We start from the raw sequence: 11,681 nt of genomic DNA, 5'->3' as shown, positions 1-11,681 counted from the left end.
TTTTTGGAAAGGATGTTTGATCTTGGGTCTCCAAAAAGGCTTAGAGTATTGAGGAGAAGCAAAATAAGTACGATCAAACTTACAGGGCATTTTGAGGGAAACGCTGAAAAGCAATCGTAGGGCAACCAGCCACCCCCACCTTACCTCACCTTCTACTTTCTAGATGCCTTCCCTAAACACTGATCAGAATTTTGATATAGCTATCTTATTTGCAATAGTTAAAAGGTCTAATAATTTCATTTTAGACAAAGCGGCCACATATAGTTTGGACAATTTTTTTTATAGACAAAGCAGCCCCTCGTGTCGTGACCGATAGAATCACAAGTAACTGATGGTGTTATTGGGTCACATGGTGCGGATGGGTGAGGATCACCTCCTTTATGATATGTGGTGTTGGACTCCTTTTCGGCATCAGCAGACGTGGACAACCAAGGGTTAACTCTCTGCCGATGCCTTGATAAGGATGTTTCGCCGTCCACAACGTTGCTTGAAGATCTTTTGTCTAAAGCGCAAAAAAGGTCGTCGTAGAGAGGTACCGTTGTCTCCTTATGTGCCAGCCGGCATGGGAAGACCTAAGTATAAGTAAGCCTGGGGCTTCTGGTTTAAGAGCTGTAAATTATGCAATCTGCCAATAGTTTAGACATAAGATTTTTAATTGGGTAAAAAAAGGTAAGATAAGATATTTATTTCAAAAAATGACTATCACAAGCCCCGAAGGGCCGAATTCGCATTAGTTTAAATTTAACCAGTAGTGAACGAATTAGGGTGGTGGGGTCAACCAGGTCAAAAGCTTTTTGGAAATCAACTAAGACAAGGTTCAGCCAGACATTTGGTTTATCAAGGTTACTTACGATGGTATGCATTAAGTGCACAAGGTAATGGGTGGTGGAAGTTTTCTTTAAGTTACCAAACTGCCGGGTGTCAATACGCGGACAAATTTTATCCTTAAGCCAGTCACAGAGGAAACCTTCATAAAGTTTGGAAAAATTAGAAGGGAGTGTAATAGGGAGAATGTTGGCGAAAGTCAGACTGGTCCATTTTTTAGGGACAGGTGTTATAAAACCTTGTTTCCAGCAACTTGGGAATTTACCAAATTTTGTGATGTGGTTGAAAATATTTGATAAAAGCTCAGCAATTTTGTCCGAAAAGGCTTTAATGAAGTCAACTGGGATGGCCAAGGGACTAATACTTAATTTTCTTTGCTTTAGAATTTTATTTACATTATTAAAGGGAGAAACTAGGGAAAAGGAGGCGTTTGGAGGAATGGCTGGGCTTGGCGCCAGTGAAAGGGAGGATGACTTTGAACGATGGAAGCAAGATAAAATCCAATAAGTTGGCAGTCTTATTAGGGGGTTCAGTGAGATGAAAATTAACTTCAGAAGGACTTTTTCCGCATATTTCTTAATTTTTCTGTACCATTGCTTGGGCTTGTTAGAATATAGATCTTTGACTTTATTATTATAATAATTAGAAGCTGCTTTTCTTAATTTTTTCTTTAGGAACTTCCCTAGACTATTAGCCTCAGTAATACGACCTGCTTTGAAAAAAAATTATTTTTTTTCTTATAAGTTTTTAAAAGACTCAGTAACATAAGGCTTATCTGTAGAAAACGTTTTAAATTTTTCTCAGTGAAGTGGAATTTATAATTACTCCTAAATAGATTTAAGAGGGACAAATCTATGCAGTCTATGTCATTTTTTTTATACATAGTGGACCAATTTTCAGTAGTAATCCAGGAGCCAAAATTGAAAAGTCCTGAGTCAGTGAGAGGTCTATAAGCGGTTTCAGTTATAGAAAACGACTGTTTAACTTTAGCCAGGGGAGATAGGAAAAGGCTAAAGTGGTAACTGCCCCTTAGAGGGGGCGGAGTGGAGACGGGTTTGTAAAACTTCGGATGATTAGCGCAAATTAAATCAAGAGTAGTATTGCCTTTTGTTGTAGGGACATTAACGACCTGTTTTAAATCAAAAGCGTTACATGTAGAATCAAGTCTTATATCGTTTGCGTCACCCATCAGGAAAATTCCTGCATTTGGGTATTTTGATAGTACGAAGTCAGCACTTGCATGTAATTTTTCAATAAAATTTATTTTGTCAGCGGATCTCTGATTAGGGGAGTAATAAAAGCAACAAAGGACAATTAAATTAAAAGGACACGGCAAGACTTTAGGTCGAACACACACCCTCATGACTTCATCAAAGGGAGTAAGACACGGAATTGGGATTTCACTTGGGTATAAATCATTACGGACAAAGAACAGAATTCCGCCACCTTTCTTACCCAGAGGGTGGTTTTCTGGTCTGAGTTTAATAAATTGAGAAAAATTGTTAATCTTTAACATGTGCAAATTTTGAGCTTGAACTTCAGTAAAAACAAAAGTTTGGGGAATCGAAAGCGACTTGTGAAGGTACCGTTTTTACACTTTACTTTTTTTTTATATCAAAGATGGGGTCAGGGGTTCCAGTGGAATTCTTGAGGGGGGCTAAACTCGGATAGTGAGAGCAAGGGACAGGGGTATCAAATCTATATTTTTCAAATATAATTGTATTTATTTGAGCTAGTACTAGCGGAGACTCTAAACAGCGGTAACTATTTGAAGTTTTAGAAACTCTGCATGGAGGTGTTACAAGAGGATCGTTCTGCCTGCTTACTTTTAAACCAGAGTCATACTGGTAGGGTAGCCAGGGGGGATAAAGTGCAAGGGAAGGGAGAAAGGTTTCCTGGTGATCTGGGACTAAGTCAAGTTGGGAGTGTTCTTTAAATGGGGGGGCAAGATGATGCTGAGGGAGGGAAGTATGGTGGGGGTGTCTGAGAGGGGAGGGGTTGGTTTCGGCAAATAACGGGTGGAGTCCAGACCCGGCCGGTAACTTCTTGGACGCACGGAGAAGAAAGAAGTCGAAAGGAAGTGGATTTTTAGGGGGATGGTCCAAATTGAGTGAAGTGAGTGTGGGGGTTGGACTGACTGGGCACGTGTAAGTACTTGGGGCGGAGAATTGTTTCGAGGGATGGATTCATGTGGTATACTGCTGTGTATCCGGTATGCAGGGGGATACGACTCAAAGACGACTGGAACCCGACCACGAGTAGGGGGGGTCTTGGATGCTGTTGGTATTGCCCTAAAAAACTTTTGGTTTCAAACCTCCATCGAAATACTGGAGATACACGAGCAAAAATGCACAACGTTTTAACACATTATACAAAAAACAAAAGATCAACATGGTCAAAAATACGCTTATAAGACACACAAACTCCCGAAATAAAATGACGACAAATATGTAGAAACTTGAATTGTTTGCGAAACTTGCAGAAACCACTATCAAAATGCTTTCAGATCACATTTTCCTTTCTGCTTATTTTTATATTTATTTCACTTTTATCCATCACTTTCGTAATTTTTTCAAAAATAATAAAAATGTCATCGTCTGGTAATGACTTCTCCATAACCTTGTTAATCCTTTTGTTAGTTCATTATCACCGGATAATTTATGTGAAAAACCGGAAGTCACTGGACTATTCACGAACTCAAGGGCGTCATCAGTAGTCATACTACACATAGGTATTTGCGTGCTCTCATGGGACACTTTGCAATTAATGCTGGATTTGCTGAACTCTGATAATTGATCCCCTAGTGTAGTAATAATTGCTTCGTTGTTTTTTTAAGTCCTCTTGTAATTTGGTGATTTTCGATTTAAGGGTCACTTGATTGTTTTCTAGACTGTAGAGTTCATCTTCCGTAAGGAGGCGGTGGGAATTATGGGAGTTGATATTTTCACTTAATTTTTTAATTTCAAGATCGCGATCATGGAGTATGTCGTTACCAATTTTTTGGTCGTTGAGAAAAATGTCAACTTTTGTTCTTTCAAATCTTCTATGGCTACTTCATGCTCTGGATTCTTCTCTAACTGGGAATTGTATTTATCTCGGAGATCAGCCAGCTGTTTGATATGTTTATCACAGTTAACACAAGGGGGGACTTGGCAAGCTTGATTTTTTGAAACTGATTTCGGGGTTCTAGGTTTTGTGGCAGACATAGGCGTAGAGCGTGGTTTAAAGCCAGGGGGTAGAGAAAGTGGTGTTAAAGGTGGTTCAGGGTCCTCATTCAAAGAACGGGGGGACTGGCATGTTTGTTTGGCAGGTATGTTTGACCTTGGGTGAGTCTGAGTATGCTAGGGATATTAAGGTGAAACTCAAGGGATTATTAAGAGGAATGTGGAACTAAATCAAAGGACATTGTGCGCATCCAGGTTATCAAATGCGTGCATTTACATTACCTGACATGACGTAAAAACCCTTACATTTTTAAAACAAGATAAAGACCTCATCATCACCAAAGCTGATAAAGGCAACACAATCGTCATAATGGATAGCAGTGATTATGAACAAAAAATGAAAGCAATTATCTCAGATGAGATTACTTACAAAAAACTTGGTTTTGATCCCACAGAACAATACACAAAAGAAACACGACATGAATTAGAAGTACTAAAAAACAACTTACAAATAACCCCTCAATTTTATAATAAATTTTTGCCTAGAGGTTGTTCAGCACCAAAAATGTTTGGTTTGCTTAAGATACACAAGAATAATGATCTTCGCCCTATTGTATCAATTATTCATTCACTGGTTTCTAAATTAGGAGAATGGTTGTCAACAGCATTTTGTCCGCTTTTGGGGACTCAAAGATCTTATTTGAAAAACTCAGTTGATGTTGTAAACAAATTAAGAAATCGTCACATAGACAACAATACAATTCTTTGTAGTTTTGATGTTGTATCTATGTACACAAATTGTGATGTTAACGTGAATTCATATTAAAAAATAAATAGAAAAACATTTTGAATTGAAAGATGATGTAACGCTGGTAAGCCTGGACGTCGAAGTCATTATCAAATTGGTCACGTTGGTCAACAATTATTACTTTTATTTTGGTTTTAGAGGAGAATTATATCATCAGGTCTTCGGTTTACCAATGGTTACTCCTTTAAGTCCATTCCTGACTAATCTACTTTTGGATTCGATAGAAATGTCTGCAATACAGTGTTTTCTTCTGTCTCATTGTTTCTGGGGTAGGTTTATGGACGATGTTTATGCTTTTGGGAACATGGATTTGATTCCTTAAATTTGTTTCTTGACCATTTAAACAGGGGGTGGATCCAGCCTTTCGTTCTTGGGGGGGGATTCATACCGAAAAGAGTGGGGGGAGGGTCCTTTTTGTCAGCCAGACAAGGCTGTTTTTTCGCGTTTTAAGTGTCCCTGTCGGATGCATCCTGCTGTAAATATTTGTACAAGAGATGACTTCGTCACTCTTGTACAAATATTTACTGCAGGATGCATCCCATAACCTAACATTAATTTCAAAAAATTCCGGGCTTTTAAGTTAGATGCTAACAATTTCAAATCAATGTTAAAATCTCCACACACAAAACACGGCATATTCTTACAAGTTAGAAGGTCCATTTGTTGCTCTAATAATTCTAAAAAACAATCTACACTTGCTGAAGGGGGGCGGTAACAAACAGCAATAAGAAATGGGTCACCACTCTTATCAACCTCCGCAACAAAACACTCAAAAATCATCTCTCTATTAACGGACAAATCATCCCTAACCTTCACATTCAAATCAGTTCTAATATACAGAGCAAGTCCTCCATGCTGATGGTGAGTGCGGTTCTTAACATACATATTATAATTTAAAATATCCAAAGTCAAGAATTATTATTCATTAACCATGTTTCATTAAGTGTAAGAATATGAAAATCAGATAGCATACACAGCTCCGACAAATAATCCAACGTACTATTTAACCCCTGACAATTCAGATGAAAAATGCCAAGTTTATCCGGTGCCAGTTTAGTATGTAAATCAACTGGGCACTTATAATTAACCTTCGGAAAAACATCATCTACCCCCATATCAAAATCCCTGTGAAGTACCCCTAATCCTAAATCCGAAACACTCAATGGATTATGCTCAAGCCAATCCAAACGATCATTACGAACAATTAACTTTTTATAAATATATATATATATATATATATATATATATATATATATATATATATATATATATATATATATATATATATATACATACATATATATATATATATATAAAGAAAAGGAGGGTAGTTGCAACCAAACCTAACCAACTGAATAACTTACTATAACTCGGAGGGTCCGTGGCCCCGCATCCAACGTAAGTGAAGCTCCGGAACAAACAGGATATAACCTAAAAAAATTAGAAACATATTAACAAAATGGTATAAAAAAACAAACGAATACAAAAAAGTGAAAAAATTCTCACTAACACTAGCCTGTCACAATACAGGCTTACTGGTTTCATTACTGAATTCCAGAAAATAATAATTGAAGAAAACACAATACTCTACAGGTGTCTACCACTTACACATTCTAAATTCTAACAAAAACTAAGTAAATGAAAAAAAATGGAACAACTTTTCTTTTCCATAAACACAAATACAAAACAAAACAAAAAAAGATAAAAAAAAATATCATAACAAAATCTTAATTCACCATTCATGATATAACCATCTATTGGTCACATAACTCAGGGATAGGCTCGTCCATGTGCGTAGGCAGCATATTGTCTAGGGGGGGGGCAGTTGATAGTGTGATGGAGGGCCTTTTATCAACTGTTTTTCCAACCATCTGCTTTTTCAGCCATATCTAATGTAAATTTGAAGGTCTAGGGGGGGGGGCAGCTGCCCCCCCCCCTCCTTACGCCCATGGGCGCGGCGTAACCAAATTTTGCAGCCACACCACCACGGTCGATCGGTATATATGGTGGAACTGTATTAGAAAACCATGATGAAACTCCAATAGCATTTAATTTGGATTTCTTTACATACAACTTCCTTTGAGCTTCACGAACTGATATTGGTGCATCATCGCTAACAGATACATTTCTACGGTGTCCAATAACTTTACCTTTTAATTTCTTTCCGTTCTTAAGCACACTGACCTTCGCATCTCGAGAACCAACATCAACCTTAAAATACTGTTGCTCCTTACGGACATTACCAACAACTTGAAACCTCGGGACCATGGATAGACCAAGACCCTCCAAACACATCTGTTCAAAAAACGATTTGGCTTGGGTGGTATTTTCACAGGGAGCATTCCAAACGATAAGATTCGTCTCTGTATGTCGATACTCAGATGCCATAAGCCGCCGAGACAGATCTGCACTCCCAATTTCATACTTTTTCGTTTCACTTGTCATAATTGACATTTGATTTCTTAAGCTTTGAACATCAGATTCAAGCTGTGCAACACGCGAACTCGTAGTATTAGCTTCTGATTTTAGCTCAGACTGTGTATTTTCCACTGATACCATACGATTTTCTAACACTTTTATGCTATCGTTTATAGAGTTTAGTTTTTTACCATTTTCAGTAAGTATTGTTAGCATCTTAGCAAAATCATCCGCCAGGGCCTTCAGTGAAGCGAAATTGTTATTCTCTTCGGATGAAACGGTCGAATTCAACAAACTGTTCTCAACAGACTGAGATCCTACTTGGACAGTTTTAGCAATCTTCCTTTTTCGCCCCATGCCAAGCGTAAATAAAATAAAATATATTATCTCTCTTACCTATTCTGGCACCTATTATTTATCCACGTCGATGCGGACGTGCAGTTCGCTAAGCCCCCGTTAATTAGGGCACGGCTAACACCCCTATCTCCTGCACCGACTACTTCAAACAGCGTTTGAATACCGACGCTACCTCAGGAATCTCAGCCAACTTTCAGGAATACTCTGTAGCGTTTGCAAAATTCAACTAATCAAATATTCAAATACTTGCATTTCATTCCACTCCTCAGGGCAAGCGGTAAAGGCACCTGAACTGCTACTCAATCAGAGCTTGATTCATTGGCTTTGGGCTATTTTCTTTTTTTGTCATAATTAAATGACGTAATCCAAGGTGTATAATCCCAAGGCAATTCAATGTTTCACAATATCTTCACTGTCTAACAAATACACTTTTTCAAACCAATTAAATTCAAAGTTAAATCCAATTTTTGTCCTCACAGTTCAAAGGCTAATTCAGTACTGACCAAAGATTGGGCAAATTATCATTTTGAGTACTTTTTTGGGTCTTTTAGAGCCATCTTTCAGTCGTGCTATTCTCGCACCTTCTAAATTGGAAGAACCTGTGTTTGAACAAACGAAAACGTTTCAATTTTGCTGGTTTTAACACTTACCATTGGTTGACCCTAACACGATAATTTTCAATGTAAAAGGGCTCACGGATGACGGATAAAGAAAAGTCATAAAGATGTTCATGCAGAAACAGTCCATTGCGGACGTTGAAGTGCAAAAAGTAGTATGAGTTTTAAACAGCATAGACGTAAGAATATGCTACATCAAGTTCCAGAAACCAAGAAAAAGAACATTTGAATCTCCAAAGGCTAGCTTGTATTCGCTTACGCTAACTATACCTTATTGAAACTATAAATCTTATATTCTTTACTCATTTCCCTGGAAAATATCTCCCAGGCATTGATAATTAAATATTTTTTTGCATGGGACTCATGACCTTTATCGCAAATTAATAAAAGGCTTCTGATAAATACAATTAGTTTCTCAGTTATTTCCATCGGATTCAAAAGTCGTTCAATTTAAAATGACATATGCGTTTTTTAACGGCTTGGTAGAAATATATCAACTCAGCCACAAAAACGCTATGGCGCATAACCTGCAGCAAAAAACAGATGAAATTTGACGGAGCAAGAGTTTAGAACCTGAAAACGATTTTTGTCGAATCCGCTTAAACAAGTTTGAAACACCGCGCATGAGAACGGTGCTAATTTTTATTCAAGAAAAAGAAGTGGAAAAAATCCTTTACGGCTGCTTTAAGGGATTTTTGTGGCTACAATATTGATCTTATCACATTTTGAGTTCTGTCAGTTATGATTTACGCAGCGTAGATCGCGTTTCTGAACAAAAATGACTATTATCTTATTCCTTGTTGATACTTCTGCTTCTATGAACCAAAGGTGTTATTATGGAGGTAGACCTACATTCTTAGATGTGGCAAAAAGTGCTGTTGAATTATTTGTTAAGGTAATTTTTTTATATTTAATGTTTATCTCGGCAGAGCTCCCCCTTTCATTAAATAGTTGTGATTTTCCATGTTATGCTTATTTTTAAGGTAAAGTATGGACACAGACTACTCAATGTGCTTGTGAATGTAATTTCTAGGCTAGATAAAGAAAGGGTAAATAAAGTAATTATTTATGAGATTCCATCAGTGGCAGTGGGAAAAGCTGAACAAATAATTGGTTTGTGGTTTTCAACATAATTTAGTTAGGATGAAAGTAAAAACACTGCCTAGGCTATTACCTTTTCATGCTCTTTTATAATTCAATAATTGCCTGTAGGAGATATTATATTTTGAGCCCTTAATAGGGCCTCAAAAGATAAAACAGTCCTCAGTAACCAAAAGCATAAAAATATAGCCTATTTGTTAGCCTAGAAAAATTGGTAAATTTCTACCAAATCATATTATTGAGTTAAGAATAAACTGAATACACCACTTGATACCTTTTTTTATGCTGATTACGAATATAATAATCATTTCTATTGGAAATTAAATTCAGCCCCCCCCCTATATATGCCAATTCAGGGTTAGGTTAGGTTGTAGAAATATATACCCTGAATAGGCATAGCCTATATAGGGGGGAGGGCTGAAATTACTTTCTGATAGAAATGATTACTATATTCATTGCATGAGTGGTATATTCACTATGCATAAGTCAATAATATGATTTGGTACAAAAATCTGTCTAATGAGAAAAAATTGCCATTTGTTGTCAATTCAAGAATGGTAATTATTATTTTCCTTACATTTGGGGAAAAAATTTATCTTGAAAACAAATTTGCTGGATTTTTAAAAAGAGTTTGAAACCCCTCCAAAATGATGTCATAGCAAAAGTGATGTCATTTTTTAGTGGTTTCTGGCTCTTATGAAATTTCTGCAAATTTGTTTTCAAAATAACATTCTACCATTAAGACTAAGGAAAATAATAATTAAAATTCCTGAATCAACTAAAAATGACAATTTTCTCTAACTGATCAGTTTTTTTAACATAATTTTAAACTTTGGTTCTGATCCCTTTTTGCACTTTAAGGGCTCAAAATATAATTTCTGTTAGAAGCAATAATTGAATTATAAAACAGCACAATTTCTTGTTTTTCCAAATATGATAATCAGTTCACTCACAAATAGGGTAAAGAACCAGTATCCAATTGAGTAAAATTATGTAAAATTAAAACCCTTACATCTTGTTCCTAAAGAGCACATGAGAAGAATTGTATATATCAATGAATAAATAAAAATTTGAGCTATGCATCAATATGGCTATTATTAAAATTATTTCAGATCAAAAACTTTGAATTATTAGTTTATTCACTTACCTAGAAGGACCTCTTCAGAAATACCAACTATCATATTTTGATGAAAGTATCCTTTCAGTGTTCAGTTGTATTCACATATTAACAGAAAGCTGATTGTTTTCTGATTCTAAAAATGTAACTTTTACTGGTTGATATTTATTCTATAAATCACAAATATTAAATATAATCTTTATGATGGCAAATTATTGGTGAAAATTTCACCAAGAAGGCACATAAAAGGCAGGGACCTTGTTTCTATATTCATATTGTTTCATGCTTTAGTAAAATAGTGGCTGTCCAAGAACCCATCTATATTTTTCTGGAATACCAGATAAAAGTGGTATCTCTCAAAAAGAGGTCTTGTACCCTCCCCCTCCTCCATGAATATATAAAAGCTAAAATAAAACACTAAAACAATGAAATTCTTACTTTATAATATACAGGATGTTTTGGTAGAGGTTAAAAATAGCAGGTCTTCCAAAGGAGACAAGCTTGAACAAAAATAGAGACATTTTTAAATTGCTAATTTTATGCCTATTTTCATGGTTTGATTTGCCTTTCTGACAATTCTTCTCAAGTCCCTCTCTAATGGTCTCAAATTTACTTTGACTATGTAGAAACAACTAGCATAGTAATTGATAAAAATTTATTTAAAAACCAATGAAAAGAAGAAAAACAAGGAGATATTATCCATCTCATTCAATGACATTACCATACATGTGTCTTGCTTGGAGGCTGATGCTGCTTTTCATACCCAACCATTTTGCATACTCTATACAAGGTTGCTGTTGTGCAGTGGTGTCAGCTTTGAACCCCTGGAGAACAACCTTCACAGACCATGCTTACCTTGTGGTTACTGTTACCAAATTGGCTTAAATTGTATCTCTCCAACAGACCTCTTTTATGGCATGTCACTAAGCCCTAATACAGTGACACAAATTCACCATCTTCAACATGGAGCACAGCAGACCCAGTATAGACCTTAGCTTTTCTCTAAATTGTAAATTAAAGTAATTAACACCTGCTGCATAATATAAAAAAATTGAATATTTTTTAGTGTGTTAGTTTCTTTATATAGCCTTGGGCTATATGAGACCATTAGAGGGGGCTGAAAGTAAATTGTCAAAAATGCAAACCAAACTGTAAAAAATAGCATAAAATTATCAATATAAAATAGCTGTTCTTTTTGTTCTAGCATGACTCCTTCTAAAGAGCTGCTACTTATAACATTTACTAGTGTTTACTTATTACAGGATCTTATTGCA

The 11,681-nt window shown here is 36.2% G+C and overlaps 1 protein-coding gene across 1 annotated transcript in view; it reads left to right on the top strand.

Moving 5' to 3' along the window:
* The first annotated feature begins 8,848 nt into the window (after positions 1-8,848).
* LOC148956910 (integrator complex subunit 6-like) overlaps positions 8,849-11,681 on the top strand; it is a 75,607-nt gene continuing 72,774 nt past the window's right edge. The window contains exon 1 of the mRNA XM_089096845.1: positions 8,849-9,084. Coding sequence (XP_088952971.1) covers positions 8,968-9,084 — 117 coding nt within the window. The 5' untranslated portion in view covers positions 8,849-8,967. The remainder of the gene's footprint in view (positions 9,085-11,681) is intronic.

The sequence above is a fragment of the Artemia sp. Qi Xiang Cuo genome, chromosome 1, assembly GCF_049724085.1.
Source record: "Artemia sp. Qi Xiang Cuo chromosome 1, ASM4972408v1, whole genome shotgun sequence".
NCBI classification, from domain to species: Eukaryota; Metazoa; Arthropoda; class Branchiopoda; order Anostraca; family Artemiidae; genus Artemia; species Artemia sp. Qi Xiang Cuo.
The sequence above is the reverse complement of the archived record's forward strand: the minus strand, read 5'-3'. Positions and strand labels throughout refer to the sequence as shown.